Source organism: Eucalyptus grandis, chromosome 4 (assembly GCF_016545825.1).
Source record: "Eucalyptus grandis isolate ANBG69807.140 chromosome 4, ASM1654582v1, whole genome shotgun sequence".
Classification (NCBI taxonomy): domain Eukaryota; kingdom Viridiplantae; phylum Streptophyta; class Magnoliopsida; order Myrtales; family Myrtaceae; genus Eucalyptus; species Eucalyptus grandis.
Window position 1 is genome coordinate 30,620,731 of NC_052615.1, and position 21,833 is coordinate 30,642,563.

The 21,833-nt window shown below is 39.6% G+C and overlaps 2 protein-coding genes and 2 non-coding genes across 4 annotated transcripts; 3 read left to right on the forward strand and 1 right to left on the reverse strand.

Moving 5' to 3' along the window:
- Positions 1-265: 265 nt before the first annotated feature.
- LOC104415199 (NAC domain-containing protein 90) lies at positions 266-2,619 on the reverse strand. Its single transcript, XM_010026455.3, has 4 exons — positions 2,558-2,619; positions 2,198-2,461; positions 1,093-1,382; positions 266-830 (listed from the first exon to the last, which is right to left on the reverse strand). The coding sequence occupies exons 2-4, from the start codon at positions 2,361-2,363 to the stop codon at positions 480-482; spliced, it is 807 nt and encodes a 268-aa protein (XP_010024757.1). The 5' UTR covers positions 2,364-2,461; positions 2,558-2,619; the 3' UTR covers positions 266-479.
- A 9,258-nt stretch (positions 2,620-11,877) lies between these two features.
- Positions 11,878-17,365, forward strand: LOC104447532 (sorting nexin 1). Its single transcript, XM_010061259.3, has 10 exons — positions 11,878-12,242; positions 12,605-12,740; positions 13,473-13,606; positions 15,492-15,563; positions 15,732-15,891; positions 16,018-16,151; positions 16,288-16,356; positions 16,522-16,601; positions 16,706-16,766; positions 16,841-17,365. Exons 1-10 carry the CDS (start codon positions 12,093-12,095, stop codon positions 17,045-17,047), a joined length of 1,203 nt encoding a protein of 400 aa, XP_010059561.1. The 5' UTR covers positions 11,878-12,092; the 3' UTR covers positions 17,048-17,365.
- Positions 17,366-18,328: 963 nt separating this feature from the next.
- On the forward strand, positions 18,329-18,402 carry TRNAN-GUU. Its single transcript has one exon. It is a non-coding gene; the product is annotated as a tRNA-Asn (tRNA).
- A 3,289-nt stretch (positions 18,403-21,691) lies between these two features.
- TRNAL-UAG lies at positions 21,692-21,771 on the forward strand. Its single transcript has one exon. It is a non-coding gene; the product is annotated as a tRNA-Leu (tRNA).
- Positions 21,772-21,833: the final 62 nt, after the last annotated feature.

The window sequence follows — 21,833 nt, forward strand, 5'->3', positions numbered from 1 at the left end:
AATATTAACAGCGAATTCTAACTTATATGTACCAAAACCAACATCGCAAAGTTTTGGTATCTATCTAGTGGAATGCGTCTGAGATAATTTCATCGGAAAAAGAAAGAGATTAGAAGCAAATCATATTCCCAGGCAATCATTTCGGGGCTCTAGAGTTTATTACACATGCAATTAATCACATGGACCAATTCTTCACATAAGAAGCACGCACGCACGGACCCATTTGATTCATGAGAATTTCGCATAGAAATAATCGCACAAATGATATGGTACACGAGAAAACATCCACTAGACGTTTATATCAGTTCTACATCCATGGTCGAATTTAAGATACAGACCCACTTTGAACGGACTATAAATTCGAAAGAACTAAGCATCTACTTAGCACCACCGAGGTAATTCGAAAGAACTAAGCATCTACTTAAATCATGACAACATGAATCTGCGATTGTTTATTTATACGTATTGAAGTAACATTCTTAGTTAGGACCAGACCAGAACTGTTCCCAGTCCTGCAAGGACAATTCGCTCTCACCGGGCAGCATCTCGATGTCAATACCGCTTCCTAATCCCCCTGCTTGCGACGGAATTGTCCCATGGTCCCCGGAGGCGCTTGAACTGTCTGCCGAGGAGCTTGCTCGCTCCGTGGGTGGAGGACTACCCCGACGAGATGATGTCATATCCTGAGGATGTCGACCATCATTTGGCATGGTGTTCTGTTGAAATGTGTGGCTGCTGCTTCCAATTATATCTCCTATCGGTCTTCGGTCGAATGACCTCAAGGTCTTTGTTTTCTTGTACACCCGGCACACGCTGAATTCTTGCGTCGCCTGCAATTATTCATTCAAAATAAAGACGAACGAGAGTATGCTCAGGTTGGTACAAGCACTTGCACTTAGGTTACGCGGATCTTTTTTCGTCTTGATTACTGTTAATGCCATTGCAGTTGCACCACCTCCAGCATAACCATGTCCAGAATAAGATTACGCGAGAAACATTTTCAACCACGTTAAACTATTTCATACGTGCGTGACATAGATTATCCAACAGTTTTTCGTTAAAAAAAAAAAAATGGATTAGCGCATCACATACCACCACTGAGATGTCTTGAGGAGAAGTAGCCTCCCCTTCAATGGCTCTGTACTCATTCATCTTCCATTCGGTTTTCCCACCGTTCGGAGCTCGTCCTGTGTAGAACACCATAGTTCTCTTCACTCCCACAATGTGATTGTTTGAGTAGACGAAACCGGGAGAGCCCGTGGCTTTCCAGTACCCAGTGGTTGTGAGCCGCCTCGGCCTCCCACCACGGTACTCGCTCTCCTGCCTCGGGATGAAGAAGAACCATTGCTCCGGATCTCTGCGGCATAGATCTCCTGCAAATTCTGGATCCAAAAGAATATTTTTGTTACATAATAGAAGAGTATAGATCTTATCATATATAATCTTCCGTTGGTAGGGCTGTATTTAATTTTTTCACCATTTCTAACACATGCGCGTGCATTCAAACTATATCATGAAATCATACTGTGTGTACATGTTGCATATGCATAAGAACACTGCTTGGGAAAATAAATCAAGAATTTATGGAATCACTCCATCAATTACATGCTAATATATAAGTTTGGTGAATTTCCATTCATTAGCTATCCGACAACCTGAATGATGTGAAAAAGTTGAAGCCCATGGCGTTTTACTTATTTAGAAGAAAACCATGCATACATATCAATAGTTGGTGTCTAAAAGGTACAACTTGCATATATAATTTCTCCAAATTCTCTTTGGTTATTTTCTTTTCAGACAAGGGCATAAAAAGTGAAGGCCATCATAGAATCTGTCATAATACGTCGTCCCAAACTCGTAGTACTTAATAAGAAACCGAGTTTCGAAGGAGAATCCATTTTATGATTTAAAGAAATGCAAGAAATCTTAAAAGAGAAGCATCTTAGATCACTACTTCATTAAAGTTGAAAAGGACGAATGGCAAATTCATGCAGAAATGCATAGTAGGTCCACATGAAAAAACGAAAAGAGCTGGATGGAGAATGAATGCTCTGATGTTAAGTGATAAAAAAACTGTAATGCTTTATCTTCTCCCTCTGCAGTCAGATCTTTTAATTTGAAAGTGCTTTGCAACATGAAAGCAAGCGACGACCGTCAAGAAGAAGAAGAAGAAGAAGAAGCAAGGATTGCTACATACGTGGAAGGTCCGACGGATTGAACTCGTAGATATCAAGAACGGGTATGACCCGGTCAATAAGCCCGTGCAGAGCCCCTCTTGTTCCCTCGAGCTTGCTTCGTAAATAGAACGAAACCAACTCTTCTTCCGTCGGGAAGAACCGAAAGCCTGGTGGCAAATCCTCCATCTCTCTCTCTCTCTCTCAAAACAACTTGCTTTTGGCTTTCCTATCTTGCTGCTGTTGGTTGTAGTTGTGTACAAGAAGGACGTGTTGAAATCATCACACTGCGAAGAGATCGAGTTCTCGTGGAAAAATTGAGAGAAGAAGAGGGAGAGAAGAAAGACTTCAAGAGCAGTGAAATGAGAGAGAGAGAGGGAGACCTGGGTTTTGCTTGCAAATTTCCACGCGCTTGTGCTGGAAAAAAGCTTGTCGTCCTATATCCCCGTACTGGAATACAGTAGGGTTTTCCCGGGTGTGTATTCTTCTTCTTTTTTCCTTTGCTGGGGGGTCGTCATGACAATGAAACTCAGGACCACCGCGTGCGACCAGTCTAATCAACTTGTGGCACAAATCCAATCGAACGATTCATCGAATGGGTACAATTTCTAGATCGAAGTGTGTAAGGACTGACTGTAACCCTGCAATCGCTCCTAATGTCTGCGTGGGACTTTGACAATGATAAAGCTCGCTTATGTCTAGGATCGATGGAACGTGAGTGAAATCGAGGGAAGATCTGTCTGCAAATTTAAGTTCGAACATTCATTCTCTAAGCAATGTCGGTAGGACAACACCATTCCCTGTACAATGACAACTCATGAATATTGTGAAGTTTAGATCTCCTGCCATGTGAGCCAACATTACTCCATGTTACTTTATAACCATAAAATTCAATGTATCATTCAAATTTTGGAAGGAAAAAAAAAACCAGAAAAATCATATACTAATTTAAGTGTTAATATATATAAATTGTGAAATTTTTACATATTTCAAGTTGCAAAATAGAAAATCAAAATACATACGCCGCAAGATTTAATTAAGTGAAAGGTAAACCAAAGTCGATTCAATTAATGGTTTTGCTATTAAAATCTATCCTCAAAACAAGTTGGGGAAATTAATCACTTCCTACACTGGAAAATGGATGTGACATTCTCAAATCTCCACAGAGAGGTAAGGGTGTGGATGATTAATTTTAAGTGTGAGTTTCAATTTTCATGTCTTGCAAAATAGTAGAGCAAATTACCGCCTCCATTTTTTCTATAATTATCTTTCTCTCTATTTTTCCCTTTAAGTTTCTCTCGGATAACTTAGATTATAATTAATATAGTCTAACTGCAGCAAACAGATATTTGCTCTACAGCTCCCGTGCAGGCATGCAGGCAGAAGTTTCGCGCTTCCAACGAAAATGGTTGACCATTTCCAAGTAAATTGCACTTCAAAGAAGAAACGTATATTTTTTGATCAAGTGACTTAACCGTCTTAAATCAAGATCAGATGTTTCTCTATGCTATATTATTCAAGACATCGATACACATCATGCCTTTCCTGTAAAGGCTGTAATCTAAGTAATTGTCCCACATCAATTTGGAATTTCACTGGCATTTCTCTCCTAATTTCGACTTGACCCTCTTCGCAATCTAGAAAAAGCTTTATCTTAGGCTGATGGAATCATGATATCATCAAACCGTGATCGCATTAAGTTTTCCACACACTATATATCAAATTATTATTTTTTCAAGATACAAAATTACATTTGCTTCTTTCTTTTTTTTTTTTTTTATTTATGACAAAATATACGTTAAATTGAGAAAGTTATATATATTCGCTAGCAACCGTAGGGATGATATTTTATGTAAATTGTGATTTACACAATTTTTAGTTAGTCAAATGGCCTGTTAACCATATGAGAACATTCCATCACAAGTATGGAACCTTTAGAGTAACACTAAAGGGGGCTGCCAAAACTGGTTGCCCCTTCTTATTTTTGTCACCTATTAAAATGGTGGTTAGTAGAGGTTATCGGTTCTTGGTTCTCAAAAATCGAAATCGGGAACCGAACCACACCATCGGTTCGATCCGGTCCAATGGAACCAATCATTTATTTTTTTCCACTACTCGGAACTGGACCAAAATATTGTTTGGTTTACATTTTACAAATTTTTTGAAGAAACAATAAAATGAAAGAAGTATGTTTAGTCAGTCTGGTCCGATTCTCCCTTAGAAATGGGAACCAAACTGACATTCTAGGAAACCATACTAAATCGGTCAATCTAATTTAGTCGGACAATTTTCAGTTCGGATGGTCCATTTTGTACATCTTGTAGCTAGCCAGCCAATCAAGAGACTCATGGAAGGGCTTTAGAAATGCGTCCTTCTATCTTCGGCCAAGGAAAAGAACATGAGGTAGGGTCAAGATGAGGAAACTTACTGTTTTATGAACACACACGGCTAACTCGTAACTAATTACGTCATAGAAAATTTTGGGTGGACATAATTATTTCTTTCTTTTATATAGATTAAATCTAATTAGTTGGATTCACATGAGTCTTCGAGTAAAAAAGAGAAAATGGAATAAAACAACCGCCTCCTCTTTGCCCCAAGAATGGTTTAAGTGGACCTTGGTCATCATGGAAATGATATCTCGTATGGTTGTAGCTAGTTAGGATTGACTTTGTCAGGTATAAGCATCTTCTTCACCGTTCTTGACGCTGAGTCTAGACTCCAGTGGTGCGTGGTCCGATGGAGTTGACTTGGGCATGATGAATCACTATTCATTTTATGACTTGAAATGGACTTTGACTCGAGTGCTTTTTTGGATGCCCCATCACGAGGAATTGCACAAATCTCACTCAGCCCATTTGGTAATGAAACGATCAAACCGATTATATTAATTTCATGTCCCACATTGATACGTCTCCACTTCCAATTTCTGCATGACGATGGGTTCAATAAATAGCAACATTAGGTTCATTAAAACTGATGTAATATATATATATATATATATATATATATACATGTCAAACTGTCACCGGTATTTTATAAATGAATTGTATTCAACAACTAATAATAGTTTGACATGTAATTTAATAGGCTGTTGTTATAAATCGGTATTAATAAGTTTAGCATTTTCTATTGTTATAATCAATTTCCGACTCACTTTTTATGTTTCTCCTTTTCAACCTAACTGTATTTTTTTAGCATCTTTTATCAAATGAACTTATCTTTGGGCACCCACCACCTGAGTGGCGTTGCTGGCTTTGGGCCCTCTCCCCCTCGTGAAGGGGAGAGGTTCAAATCCCCAGTGCGTCGCAGAGTGATTTAACTGCTGGCGTAAGTGTGGTGGCCAGCTTGCGTCAGCCCCAGGTTCTTCCGGCCGGCTGTCGACTTTCGGGGTTTCCTAGGTCATCAAAAAAAAAAAAAAACTTATCTTTGGGCATAAAATAAAAGCCAACCAAAAAGTTGAGAGCTCTTCTTGGAACCAGTACACGAAGTTACAGACAAACCTTTTTCCCACAAAAAGTACGGCAAAATAGGCATACCGATCACGGTAAAGATTCTCCTTACACTGCTACTTCACTTTGTCTCCTTACTTTTCAAAATAATTGTTTGGCATTCAGGACAAATTTGCATGACCGGAAGGACCAATAATTTGTTTGCTGCGGTCTAATGTGAAATGCCAAAAGTAGCCTTTTTATTTTTTTTATGCCGAGGATCTAGCCTAACTCATCGGCCTAGCTCACCTTCGGAAGCACGGTACCAACTATATCTCGAGGAAACTGACTCAGTAACCCACTGCCGGGGCCTCCCTCTTAAATCACGGAACTATTCTAAGAGTCGTGAACGACTCAAAGAATTGAACCCTTGACCCGATGGCCTAATCAAGGGTATGTTTCAACCAGTGCAGCCATGCGTGAGTGAGTCAAAAAGTAACTTTTTTGCTCTCCACTAAAATCTAAAGTATTATTCAAATTTATGAAAAAAAATATATTTACATATACGTGTCAACATTTATCTATTTTTAAAGTTTCAAGCCTTTTAAAGTCCAGTGCGTCTAGGTGCAAGATTTGGAAGTTTAAAACAAAAAGGTGAAATGCGACAATTTTTCTAGACAAACCTTGAATTACTATCTGTGTAAAAAGAAGCCCAAAAAACCTTAACACCAAAAGTAGCCAAAAAAATCCTACACCAAACCCTAGTATCTTCTCCCGCCACCGGCACCACCAAGTCATTTTGCCATGGCCGCCCCAGTTGTCGACCACCAAAAGTGCAGCATCACGGCGCTCTTACAAGACGGAGTCCTCATGTGATGGGGGAGGGTAGATTAGCTGGTAATAGTTAGGATTTTTGATTTGCGAGTTCTTGGATTGACAGGAGATTTAAAATAACGGCAAGACGGTCATAGAAAAAAAAAATTATGATTCTGTATATAAAAATATAACTTAAATTGATTGCGTCTAATGTCATGATGCAGAAATTTGCAAATCACTATACATATATTGGTCTTTTTTTTCTTGTGACCAAGCTATCTAAACTTTTTGACTTGATTAATGCTTAGGTAGGTACTTAAAATGTCTCGTTCACATGCATAGAATTATACTTCATTCATATAGGACAGTTGGGCGATGCTCCAATATCATTCATGGAATCGGTCTTTACATTTCATTCATATAGGATAGTGCTGAATATCATTAAATGAATGGGGTCTCACCCGATTCAGTGGTTCATGTAAATTAGTCTATATATGCCCCGCAAGAGCTTAAGTCATTGTCTAACTATCTCTCTCTCTCTCTCTCTCCCAGAGTCTCTCTTTAACTCTTGGCGCAATCCCTGAAACAACGTGTTATACTTTTTTTCTTGTCCATTAGCGCGTGAAATCTGCTCGACTTTGCACTATAATACAATCTTGGAAGGAACGGGGTTTGAGTTGACGTACCTTGACCTCACCTATTCCCAAGGATATTTAAATTTATATTAGTGAAAAGACAAGTTCGAGAGAGAGCGGACGCGGTTACGTAAGTTTCATGGAACCATCCATAGGTGGGAAGCTGCAAGACGACATAAATCGAAGGAAAACGAGAAGCAAAGCTATCAAGAAATGGAATTAGTCTACAAGGTGTGAATGCCTTCAACTCTGAAACGCCCGGTTGCACCGTGCGATGAATTACGGGGACGACTTTGGCTTAGACTTTGTCTAGTAATAGCATGACTCTGGTCAAGCTGTTTTTTTTAAATAATTATAATTTGGTCGTTAAAGCAGCACAAGTGCGCCACAGATTTCAATTTGACTTTTCATTAGGCCCACCCACGCATCGGAGAAAAGTCTGGATATTCGTGATCAAACCTCATTTCCACAAGGGTTATTCAATCAGAGATGCATCGTCTGGTGAAACCATTTAAAGTGGATCGTCAGTGTAAAAAATAGCATTCATAAGGAAGGTGAGCCAGTTTTGTATGTGTGCGTGTCTCCATGCTACAAGAAATCAGGCTATGACGACGAAATATAATTCCATGACCATTGATACGCTACCACGACGATAACAAAATTCATCGCCATAGCTTCGCTCACGGCAGTGAAGGATTGAATTTCGCTATCATTGATATTCGTCAATGATCCACACCGTCAGAGCAATACCAAAATAAACCTATGGCGTCGAATTATCTTCTAGGCATAACCAGGCCTACATAGCTAAGCCTTAGAGCCGCCATCACACGCACAAACTCCCTCCCTCTGGTTGAGCAATCAAATCTATGGGTCTCATTAAGGCTGTGACATCAAATCAAAGGTCATCAGGCTTAGCCGCGCAACTTGTGTGAAAGTTGCATCTTGCGCCGTTCAGGTGCTCTTACGTAGACACAGATGTATGGACAAGCAACGTGAAGATGGTGGCAACACATGGAGATGGTGCCCGGTGCTAGGCAAAGAGAGGGAAGAGATTTCCATATTAATGTATACTATATGTACGAAGGCAAATTTTCTCCCAAGTTGGTATGATTTCTAGTGAAGTTGGTTTAAGTGAGTCCCGTGGCTTTAAATTCGATGCTTTCCTTGATTGCCATTTTCACTAGTTAGATCCCATTTAGTTCAATTTTCCTAAGAGACTTTTGAGTCTCCATAGCCCCTTGGGAAAACTATAAAGTGTCTTGTTCAGTTTTTGTGGGCCTCATTAGCCAAATACTAACATTTGGAATACTGAAAACCTAACCTATTGCCTAATCTATTGAAAGCCCAAAGCAAGTTAGGCTTTCAGCATTTTCAGAACAATATTTTGAGGATTTAATGACTTTTTTTTTTCTTAATATTGCCCTAACTGATAATTATGTTTTCCTCTTTTATCCTAAGAGAACACTGTTCATTGTCTTCTTCCTTAAACTTGCTGATCAACCAGCAAAGCTCAACTGGTGGCAACGGAGTTATCTATTTTCATTTCTCCATCTTGGTAGATGACTAATCATTGACTTGGGTTAACGAGGCACTTGTTGCAAAAACAATTTCACCATGCCAAAAGAAGGAGAGGGTAGATGAATTTGAGGTTAGTAGGTAACTTAACAAGGGCTAAAGAACTTTGACCATATCAAGCATCTTTCCATGATTCCATACCATAAAAGAAGGCCAAAATCAATGGATTTGAATTGACTCAAAACCTTATTTCCTTTTCGGAGACTTAAGAAGTGGGTCCGATGGCGGTGTCGACAAGATGACATTTTTTGTCGGTGTAATAGCTTAACATGTCGTCTCATTGCTCGACCTTCTAACATCAATGGAACTTCGTAGTCATTACCTTGCTGAAGTTATCTTCGTTCACATAGGTTTTTTTTTTTTTTTTTTGAACAGACACATAGGTTTACTTTTATTAGATTTCTTAGATGAGTGCTGTCAATTCTATACTACGAAACTGCCTTTCTTGACCGGCGAGACGAAATTTTCGTGGGAAGTCTTTGCTATCAGGTCGATGTTCTCACTCTTTCTCAATTTTTTTCAAGAATGGGATATGACGTTTATGTATAAGATTCATCACAAGCACTTCAACAACTTCATTACCTTTACATAATATGATTATGTACCGACCTCTATATTATGCGTAATTTCCAACTAATTCAGTCAGGCACCATTTAGCCTAAACTTCAGAAAATTATATGCTATCTCATCTCCCGTTTGTTTGGAAATATAAGGACATCGGCCAACTTTTGGTGAAATATCAACAGAAAATGCACGTGTTTGGTCGCCTGAATAGGAAAAAAATGATCTCATTCAGTGTTTGAAGACACCTTTTTGTTGAGATAAGCCTAGATATTCAATGATGGCAATGCTACCCTATTGTTCTTGGTTTTAAGGGTGGCCGACCACCACGCTGGTTCTTAAGACCACCATCGCGATGGTCGCCACTGATCTATAATACATCATAAGATTGGTTACCCTGTCCAGGCAACCACTGCAACAATAGTTGGCCACATAACTGATATAGATACAACATTTGGATCTTAATGTATTATTTCTCTTTTTATTGTGTTGGTCTCAAGCAACCACCATGAGAGACTCAACCATCAAAACTTGATTGTTGTGGACAAGCAATCACATTAGGTGATATTTTGTACACACTAAATAACAATGTGGGATCAAGAAGCAAACTAAATAAAGAATCAAATTCTCAAAATTCGATACAAAATCAGTAAGGATAAATATCACGCGAACGTTATGATTGATCAGTTGTATTTGATTGGTTATGGTTGATGTATGGGGAGGAACGGGAGGAAAAAAAAAACATGGTAAAGCATTTTCTTAGGCCCATCTTGTATGTTGGACAGGCCCAGTGGACATGAGATGATATTGGACCCTGTGATCACATCTCAGGCCCATCCAACTTATCTCCCAATTCTCCTGCAACTTTCCAGCAAGAACTTTCCAGTATTGTCTTCGCTGCCTTTCTTTTCTCATCGTTAAGCGCAGTTCTTGAGATGGCCCTTCGAAATGACTCGATCCTCAGCTCCATAGAAGTGCTTTGTTCTATTTACAGGGCAAAGAGTGGGGATACCATTATGCTCAATGAACAGCTAAGAAAGACACATTGCTCAATTAAAGAAAACACTCGCAATAATGTTTAGGAATACTTTTTCCACACGCTTATATGGGTCATCTCTTGGCTATTACAGCCCTACCAAGGAGGTGATCTTACCTCCCTAGATATTTCTAGAAATCCATCTCTCCGATAATTTTAGGGACAACTAATAATACGAGATTTAGCCAATCTTTTAGCCACTTCCTCTTCTGCTATATTTTCTCCTATCTCGCCTCAAGAAAAATCTAGATAGTCAAAGGAATAGAGGAGTGTAGAGAAATCTAGAGTTATGGAGAAGAGACACGATGCAACTTTTTCTTCAATACTTCCTTTCACTGACTACTCTTCTCTCGATGCGAATGTAGCCTCAAGAAAAATCTAGATAGTCAAAGGAATAGAGGAGTGTAGAGAAATCTAGAGTTATGGAGAAGAGACACAATGCAACTTTTTCTGCAATACTTCCTCTCACTGACTACTCTTCTCTCAATGCGAATCTAGCAACCATGTCAAGTTATTTTCAGAACTCTTCAAACTTTGCAATGCTAGTTCTTTGGTGAAAGTATCTTCAAATTAATCACTTATCTTTATATCTTTCAGTAGTATTTTTTTCACGCAAGAAGTAATAATACTTCTACATGCTTAGTTCTTACGCAAAAGATCAAGCTCTCTATTAATTATATGGTTGATGGATTATAGTCAATAAGCTGTTGTAGTTCTTTAAACATGTATTTTCTTGAGTCGTCATTGCCGCTACTTTGTACTTAGCGTCCATAGTTGATAGTGATAATGTGGGTTGCTTCTTACTACACCATGACGCTACCCCTAATCCATATTAAAATAGTACTTAAGCATTATTTGTCATGGTCACCAACATAGTCAACATCGCAATATTGACCTCGCAGTTTACTCATTTATTATAGAGAAATACAAGATCAGAGGTTCCCTCCACATACCTTAATATGTGTGGGCTTTGATGATTTCTCCATAAATCAACTTGCTACTCCTGCTACAATAGTGACGTTAGGCTATATTGTAATTGGATAGATTAGACTTCTTATCTATTGCCCGTACATAGTTGACTCTTCTAATTCTCGTCCTTTAGCCATGCAAGCTCTATATTTCCATCTATACACATAGAGATCGACTTGCGATCAAGCATCCAAGCTTCTCTTGGAGATCTCATGTAGGAATAACTCTTTCTTATTTGCTCAACCCCGGGTCCTAAGTAGTGCTTAAGATTATCCAAGCTCCTTCATCTAAAATTGCGTAGATAAGTTGGCTCTGATTCAATACATCGCGTTTTCATCATGTTCGATAGTGATTAGATCATCCACATATCTTAGTACCATAACAAGCATTTCGCATTTCTTTAGAACAAGCTCGAGTCGCTATTTAGTAACCACTTTGTACTAGAATTCTACCATCATAAAGCATTTTTTTTTCTTAGATTGTAAAGGTAACTCAAACGAATCTTACTCTTAAACCATTGGGCGGTTCAATGTACATGTCTCAACCTAACTCCCCATCTAAGAAGCGTAAATCACATCCACCTGCCATGACTTGCAGTCCAAATCCGGTCCATACCATCGCTCCACGGACGATCCGACCCGCCAGGCGCCAACCCTCTCTCTCTCCTCTGCGCAAATTCCAGCATCTTCTTCCCTCTTTCAAACTAACCAGAAGCGTCGAGCTCACCTGAACTTCAATCTCTCTCGCTATCTGCGCCTTTCGACTCTTGCAAGCAATCTCTCTCCGCCGTTGCTTCTTCCATAGCCACTCCTTCCTCCTCCTCCCCCGGTCGCTCCGAATCTCGCTCGAGAGACGTCCAATCGGGGAGGCCCGGGAGGAATTCGACGCCGATTGAATGTGGATGGAACAGCAGCGGAGTCCCTCGGGGTCGTCGCAGAGCCCCAGATCCCCGTCCGCCCACCCGTACCTCTCGGTCTCCGTCACCGATCCCGTCAAGCTCGGGAACGGCGTCCAGGCCTACATCTCCTATCGCGTCATCGCCAAGGTAACGTCGGATCGGATCCCCCGGGTCTAGGGTTTGTCGCGTGTGTGTGCCGTCTTAGCTGTTGTTGTTGTTGTTGTTTTGGTCGACTTTTGCCGGCGGAAGGAACTTCCGAGGAAGAGACCGGGGTCAATGCATGCTCGTCAATGTCGAAATTAGAAGAGAGATGCGTGTATCGGTGGCGCTTTCTTGAAATTGGATTGATTGTCATCCGGCTTGCTTTGATTGATTCGTGTATTCGAATTTTATCTCATAAGTTATGAGCTTGTGATCTTTATTTAGTTTATCTTGACGGGGTCGGAGGTTTAGGAGTTTGGCGAATTATGATTTGTTGCTTGTGTAATTTGAGAATTACCCTTCTGCAGACGAACTTCCCGGAGTACCTGGGGCCGGAGAAGATTGTCATTCGAAGGTACAGCGATTTTGTTTGGCTGCATGATCGGCTTTTTGAGAATTACAAGGGCGTTTTCATCCCTCCTCTGCCCGAGAAAAGTGCTGTAGGTAACAAGTCAATACACGCCTCTGTTTTTGTTGTTAATATTTGTGGCACCTGGTGGGATTGTATGAATTGCATTCTGTTAAGTTGTGCAGTGAAAGTTTCTTGGTGATTTTTTATACCAGTATCCTCTTGGACATTGTGTAGGCTGTATCATCTGTTTTTCTCCCCCCTTTTAAGGTGACATTGCCCTTTGCCTTGACCGCTATTGCATGTCCAGTGTCCCCATAGGCATGTTGGCGCCCTATTTTGACTGAATCATCAATTATGATGATCATGGAGCTGGCTCTAGGTGTGCAAGGGTCAAGCTCTCTGCAACTGGAGTGTGACTTGGTTTTATTTGAGTTTGAGTAGTTCATGTGTCAAATTTAAGCTCAATCTCGGTTATACTAGAATAAAGGGGATTAAAACAATTGCATTTGTCTCCCCCCAAAAAAAAAAAAAAAAAAAAACACCCTACTCATATCTCTCTCTTTCTCACTCTTAAAACATCAGAACTTGTGAACATAGTTTTATCTGTTAGATTCAAGCATTTAATTTGACTAATTTAATCCTGACTAATTAGTCAAATTAAATTAAAGCAAACCCTCAGCCTTTTCCTTCCAGAGAGCTCTTAGAAACCTTTTGGAGTTTCAGAACAGTTTGCTTCTGTCTCATGTTAATTCCTGAGGATCATAGCGTAATTACCCTGGAAAAGCATTGCGACTAACATTCTAATGCAATTGTATTTGATGCAGAAAAATTCCGCTTTAGTGCTGAATTTATTGAAATGAGGCGTCAGGCTTTAGATATATTTGTTAACCGGATAGCTTCACATCACGAGCTGCGGCAAAGTGAGGACCTAAGAACCTTCTTACAGGTTGATGAAGAGGTGAGTCATTCACTGTTTGATGTCATGTGATGATCAAATTATTTCCTTTTCACCTGGAGAAGTATGTAGCATAATATTTCTAGTTTTTGCCATATTTCGAAATATCAAACAAGGTGGAAATTCTGTTATTGGCTGCTCGTGTCAGCCAAAATGTACACATAATGTTGCAGTTGTCCATAAGTAGCGTAATATCTCTAGTTTTTGCCATATTTTGAAATATCAAACAAGGTGGAATTTCTGTTTTTGGCTGCTTGTGTTAGCCAAAATGCACACATAATGTTGCACTTGTTCATATGTCCATGTTCCATGTTGGGACACAAATAATAAATATGCAAGCATGCACTAGTTTTCCTGCTGAGGTGCCTTGCCTTTATGCAGAGGATCCAACCAAATCTTGCAGTCACTCTTTGATGTTTGGGTGCTTCTTTCTATAAACTATAGTCCTCCCTGTAAATCCCATCAAATGAAGTAGTTATAGGAATCAGTGTGCTCGCGAGGAGGCTTCCAAATATGTCATAGTAATGCTTCTGAGGGAAAAAATAATACTGTTCCAGAAAATACAAGGATTAGTTTACACCAATAAGGATTTTGCTGAAGCCAACCTGGTGGTGGTTGTGATTGTATATGCTTGAATAATGAGGATAAATACCATAAAGAGTAGCTTTTTTTTTTTTTTTTTTTTTTTTAATCTTTTATCTGCGAATTTTTAGAAGGAAATTTCATGCAGTCCAGTGGTTTAAATAGATCATTATTTCTAATTTTGTCTAATGCATTTGTGACAATCTCATAAGGAGGCATTGGACAATATATAATGCTTTTATTTTTATTAAAGAGTCTTAACTGTTTCACCTTATAATTGTAGTCATATATTGTAAGCATTTGCGTAACTCTAACCTGTAGTCTAGTTGTATTGCATTCTTGTTGCCCTTGTGACACTCTCAAATCCTGATGCGATTATTTAATGAAGACCATTTATTCTTTAGCAAAAGGAGGCCCTTGCTTTTTCGTTTTACATAACCCAGTATATTTACAAATTACAATGGAAGAGAAAAATAAGGAATGAATTAAAACTTATAGATCATAGCCCGGTCCAAATAATCTCCTGACAACTTTATTAAAAAAAATAAAATTGGTAGTATTGAATATGTAAAACATTCAAAAGTTAATTAAATAAGCAATTACCAAAGCTCTAACTCGGAAAGATGCACTTGAGCCTGATAGGATTGGAAATCCATGTCAATGACACCTATTGTTTCAACTACAATTTTCGTTTTCAAATGGAAAGACAAGTAAACTATTATGAGATCCATATGCATCTCGTCATCAGTGTAGTCTGAGACTCCAGTAGTTGCCATTACGATATTATCAACCTTAACTGGTGTATAACAAAAGAAACAATGGGATGAGTTGCACACTCAGTGAATTAACCACACCCCGAGAGATGGGCACTCCCTTCTAATATTAGGCTGAATTTAAGTTAGAATTCAATATTGCGAGATCTAATCGCCATTATATACTCCGAAAACCTTCAAGGAATAGTTCAATATTAGTAAACCAAGGAATCCAATACCTCAAAGCTGAATAATATGTAAGTCCGAAATAATAAAAAATTAATGATCAAGATGAGAGTTTTGAACTTTCAATGGATTGTTCATAGTATGGGATAGTCAAATTCCTAAGTTCAATCATGTGGAAAATGTGCTCTCCTTTCAAAAGGCTCACTGATCAAAGTTCATAAGCAAAAGTTCAGAAGTCAGGATCTTATGACCTCATTAATCAGGAGGTGTAGTAAGTTTGCATAAGTAGTTGGCAATGGAGAAAACCCTCTTTTGTTTCTGGAATGTTGGAAGTATGCTTCTAAATGTGTTTTGTTCCCTCTTATCAGGTAATGGAGAGATTAAGGTCATATGAAACTGGCATATTTAAGAAGCCAGCAGATCTTATGCAGATATTTAAGGTAATGATTTGACAGTGATCTACATTGAATATCTTCAGCATATGCTTTGCAGAGGCAATGAATAAGATATGCCCTATGAAGCTAATAATACATTGATATTGGGAGTTACCATTCCAATAAGGGCTGTAACTATTTGACCGTTGATGACCTGGTCTCCGTTGCTGACAGGACGTACAATCCAGAGTGACCGATGTGGTTTTAGGAAAAGAGAAACCAGTGGAAGAGTCGCATCCTGAATATGAAAAGATGAAACACTATATCTTTGAGCTTGAAAACCACCTGGCTGAAGCACAGAAGCAGGCATATCGACTTGTAAAGAGGCACAGGGGTAGTGATTCTGAATGCTTTGCTTGATCTTAATATGCTTTTGGATTTTACTTTTGGGCTTTTATCTTCTGCTTTGCCTTGCAGAAATTACCGACTTAGGTGTATTCTTTTGTCTGAATTCCTGCAGAACTTGGGAAATCTCTCTCAGATTTTGGCAACGCAGTCAAACTCCTTGGTGCCTGTGAAGAAAATGCTATTGGGAAGGCATTTTCTGAACTTGGAGCAAAATCAGAATTAGTATCAGCTAAGCTGCAGAAGGAGGTAGACTGTAATTGAATTTAAGAATATTGGACTCTTAAATAGGGTTTTGTGTATGTGTCTTTTCATGCTTGCTTGTATTTGCCCTTCTAAAGTTGGGGAATTTTGTTGGTACTTATTTGGTATATTTGACACGCAGGCTCATGAGCTCTTAATGCATTTTGAAGAACCTTTGAAGGATTATGTTCGTGCTGTGCAGTCTATTAAGGTTAGCTTCATATTTCTTCTCATACTATGGAAGGCCATGGAGTCACTACAGAGCTCTTGGGTTTGGGACTTATTTTCTGGCTGCTGGAAATCATTGATGTGTTCATTTTTGTCGGTAATTCTGACTTTCATGAGCTAATATTGTGACCTGTGTGTTGTGAAACAGGCCACCATAGCAGATCGAGGCATCGCCTTCAGACAGCAGTGTGAATTGGCTGAAACAATTAAATTGAAAGAGATAAATCTGTATGTGTCAGCACAATTGGTTAATATACTTTGATACCCTGATCATCACTAATGAATCTAACTAAAGGTCATGATATGGTTCTCTGCTCCTGCTGCTTTTTCAGGGATAAACTCATGCTGACACGATCTGATAAGGTGAGGGACGCGGAGATTGAATACAGAGAGGTGAGTCACTTCACGTAATTGGTCAAATTGCTTCCCAGGTTTCCTTTTTGCTGATAAAATAGGAATCGATGCAGCTGAAAGCAGAAAGTGAGGAAGCAATGAGAAGATTCGAAACAATAGTGAGACGGATGAATGAAGAGATGGTACGCTTTCAAGACCAGAAGACGATAGATATGGGAGTCGCGTTTCACGAATTTGCCAAAGGGCAGGCACGTCTGGCAAATGGAATTGCCGATGCTTGGCGAAGTCTCCTTCCCAAACTGGAAGCTTGCTCTGTCTAGGGGTGAACTGATCATACAAGTGTCGGTAAAAAACCAGGCGGTTTTGCCTGAATGACGGGGCTCTGGCTTTGTGGGAACAGTCCCCGCGAGTTTGTGCCAGAGAAATGAGTGACTCTCGGTTCATGTTTTTCTCATTGTGTACAGAGCAGAGTCAATGTTTCGGTAACATTGTCATCATTTGGAATACTATAGTGGGAAAAATACATCGTTTGACTTTATTATTATGAGGATAGAGCTTAAATTTCTCAAGGTGGATTTATGATGCCGATCTGTCAACGTTACCGTTAAAACGGAATGACATCTAGTTTTTCAGAGAAATTCCCTTTTTTTACGCAGGGCAAAAGCCATCTATCCTCGACCGAATGTGATTCGTAAAACGGTTCTGATGTAGATAGCAGAATGGTGGCTTCGCAACCGGAAGACATAGGGGATTCAGCAGCTAGATAGCGGAAGCCGGCCACTTCCAAAGTGGTAATGAGCTCTCCTTGGTGTCGAAAGACCTCTGCTTCGGGGGCAGATATTCTAGGAATTTGTCGTCCGTGTCAACATGTCAGTTTGCACGTCATACCTTTGTTAGAAAAAGGAAGGGGGAGGTCCAAGGTTACTTCAGTTTCATGGCCATATCCGGTCCGTGCGATCGAAATGAAATGATGACTTTGCTCTATATATTTCACAAATTAAAAGGGCGATGAGGGCCGATCAGCACTAACGATCTCCTTAGAATATTATTATCAAGATATCATTTTCCTTAAGAGTATATTATCAAGGTTTCGTTTTCATTATGGAATCATTGGATTAAGCCATCACTATTCCTAATCATTCACGACTCGAAGGAGTCCTGGGTTAGTGAGCCATGTACCTCCATCAAGATTCTAGTAGCTAGAAAATCTTTGTGCATGAGGTTTGTTATTAGATTCTTCGAACAAGAAAAGCATGTTCAAATATTAGAGGTTATTGGTTCTCGATCCATTCCCAAAATTCAAAATGATGGACCACACCGGACATGTACCGGCCCAGTCTAATTGAATTGGTTAATTATTTTTTTCCTCTACTTCTTAACCGGATCAAGATAGTGTTTAGTTTTCATTTTACTACTTTTTTGAAGAAATAATAAATAAAAAAGTATATTTAATTGGTTTGATTCAGGCGGTTCTCGGTTCGAGCGATATTTTCCGCACCCTACTAAATATGAAACAAGAAAGCTCTCTGTAAACTTTTGAGGTCTCGAGGGGCGCTAAACTATATTATTTTAATATATTTAATAGATTGATCCTCATCAAAGCTGGAATAGCTCAGTTGGTTAGAGCGTGTGGCTGTTAACCACAAGGTCGGAGGTTCAAGCCCTCCTTCTAGCGATACGTCCGACCTTTTTTTTTCTTTTCAATATTCCATATTGAAATTTCAATTGTTTTTGCCCTTTTTGTCCTTACCGATTTGCCAAACAAAATCAGGGCTCTTCCTGCAGCCTTTCGTGATGATAATAGAATTTAACGAGTGCGATGGATGATTTTGATAATGTCCTATACCTAAATACCTAAAAATGTGTGCTTGAAGTTTAATTGATAACATTTTTGTGGATGGCAATGATTGATTTATGAGGGTTTTGTTAATTTTGCAATTCTAGTGTGCTTCTTGACAGTAATAAAAATATGTTGCTAATGAAGTCTGCAGCGGGACATTAGGAGAGGTTCAATATGAGTACTTCTTGAGATCTCATGAGAGTTGCCTCTGTGTTGACATGAATCGTGTTTTTCCCTTATTGATTTCAAGTTGCTCTGCGTAATTGATAATCCTGAATGAGCGAGGATGATTTTGTTTTTATTCATTATATAATCCAATTATTACCTAAATTGAAGGAATGATTATAATTATTATTCCATTTACCTTTAGTTTTCTTTTTCTTTTTTTCCTTTTTGGCTAGAGTTATTAATGAGATTCGATTGGGAGTAGCACCATGGATGGTGCATCACGTAATAGCTCCAGCAACGACGTTTGCCCATTATTGCGTAACAATGGACGGGCATGTCAACGTATGCACAGCTTGGACCCCGCAAATCCGAGAAACCGGTTCTATTGTTGCTCTTCATGGGAGGTGATAATTTGTCGATTTAGTGCAATATATTAAGAATTGATGAGTTAGTGCATGGTCCTTTGTATTGGCCATTTGATTATGAGACAGTTTAGTGCTGTGTTGTGGATTCTAGATGGTCAGTTTAGTGTTTTACATAATTATTAGTGTCCCCCAATAGATCAACCTAATACGCTATGCATTATGTTGTGCGCTATTAAGTTTGAAGTTCGTGTCAAGTAAAGCGTGCATTTGCTAGAATTTGAATAGTTCGCTTGTGTTGATCTTTTCAAATGGGTTGATCCTAAACCTTCATTAAATGACGGGGAAGTGATTTTGGGGTTGATCAATGACAAAGAAGCCTTGGAAAATAGAATATGGAAAATCAGTGATAGTATCGGATGAGGAAGTCCACATTCTCTCAATGCGGCTAGAATAGAGTAAGCTACGGAACAAGAAGATACAAGCGGAAGTGTCCCAACATGAAGAGAAGTAGATTTATTTCAGATGCCTAGTTGTATTAATGGTGATATTGAACTATTGATGTGGGCAATGTTGTTGTTGAATTTGGAAAAGAAAAAAGAAATACTATTTTTGCTGGCTTAGATTGGCAACGATGTTGAATTGGAAATGATGGTGCTATCTATGTAATTTTTATTATTTATTATTTTGCTTCTAGGTAGGACTGCAATGATTAATCTCAATGACACTACTAACATATTTATATGTCTATTATGGGTTTATTGCAATTATATCAATCTTACTGTTATTATGTAAAGTTGACCATGAAATGAACAACTAACATGTACCTTGAGTGAGTACCTTATTTGAAGTTTCAACAAACAAATACTCATCACCGAGAGGGGCCATCTATATACTATAGGAGTAATAATTAGAGAAATGGAATTGGGACGTCCACCCTAGCCGAGTTTCCTCGGCTATGCCTTTTCATCGAGTGTACCTCCTCGGGTTGGTTCCCGAGATCGGCATCACGCCCATCCAAGGTGGCCCCCTTGCCCCTTAAAGGGGTTGGACGGGGTGACCAATGGAGCCGGAATATTTTTCGAGGCCCGGTTCCCAGCCTCTACCCAAACTTTCCTGGTGGTCAAAGCCTTTTAAGGCCTTGCTTAAGACCAAACTTGGGACAAGTCCCGCCTCAGTTGACCCCCACCCTAGGGATGATCCCTTCATTGGTGGTGGCCTGTCTTGTTCCTTGGGGTTTTGGGAAGTCCCCTAGGATAAAACTCCATACTCGGTGGTTTACCGCGCATGGGCTTGGGGAAGCCTTTTAAGGTCGGGACCAACTTGTCCTACCTCTTTGGAGGGTCCCTTCATTGGCGGCGGCCCACCTTGTTCCTTGGGGTTTTGGGAAGTCCCCTAGGATAAAACTCCATACTCGATGGTTTACCCCGTATGGGCTTGAGAAAGCCTTTTAAGGTCTTGCTCAGGACCAACTTGGGACAGGTCTCACCCCTAAGGGAGGGTCCCTTCATTGGTGGCGGCCCGCCTTATTCTTGGGGTTTTGGGAAGTCCCCTAGGATAAAACTCCATACCCGGTGGTTTACCTCACATGAACTTGGGGAAGCCTTTTAAGGTCTTGCTCGGGACCAACTTGGGACGGGTCCCGCCTCGGCTAACCCCCCTACCCTAAGGAGGGTCCTTCATTGGCGGTGACCCGCTTGTTCTTTGGGGTTTTGGGAAGTCCCCTAAGATAAAACTCCATACCTGGTGGTTTACCCCGCACATGGGCTTGGGGAAGCCTTTTAAGATTTTGCTCGGGACCTTACAATAGTAATAATTAGGGAAATGGAATTGCAATACATTTCCAAACTACATAACAATCACGGATATGAGCAAGACAACCTTTCTAGTAGGAGTAAGTATGGTTCTAAGATAAAATCGGAATTGGTTTGGTTTTAGGTTTGATGAGACTCAACTCAATTATGAATTCTACATTTTTAAGAATCGAATTAGGAATTGAGAACAAGGAACCTTCAAAACTCTAAAATAGAAATTGATATAGGCTTTCTCATTCTACAAAACCCTATCTTCCTCTCCAGAGCGGCTCCCTCCTTGGCTTTCTTCCTCTCCCCAAACCCTAAAATAAAAATTGTGCAAATTGAACGGGTCATCGGCAAAACTCTTCACTAGAACGATGCTCTGAGTGAATTGGAGATGTGTACATATAAGGCTTTGACTTGGCACATCACGTAATGGGACAACAAGATGGTAACTGCAGCTAAACCTAAATATTCCCTCTATCACCATATAAGCAATTTTAACTCATTTCCGTAAGTTACCGATTGTTTTTTTTTTGGTCATAAATTAACGTAGTCGATAGATTATATTTTGGTTCAAAATGGCCTATAAAACATATATCAGAAACCATGATGCTAAGAAACGTCGTGAAATCTGGAACAACCTCTAAATGCCAGAATTTATACATGTACAGAAAGGCCCATTAGCCTTTGAAGGAAGCTAACGCCCTTTATAGGCAAAGACAAATCACGGAGGGCGGCCTAAACGAAATTAGTTAGAGAATAAAGATTACAAAGATCATTATTTTCTCATTCAACGACAGTTTGGCCGAGTGGTCTAAGGCGCCAGATTTAGGCTCTGGTCCGAAAGGGCGTGGGTTCAAATCCCACAGCTGTCAAGCTTTTTGTATTTTCTTTTTCTCAGCATGCGGGGTGCGAGCGTAATTTCGCATCCCTCGCC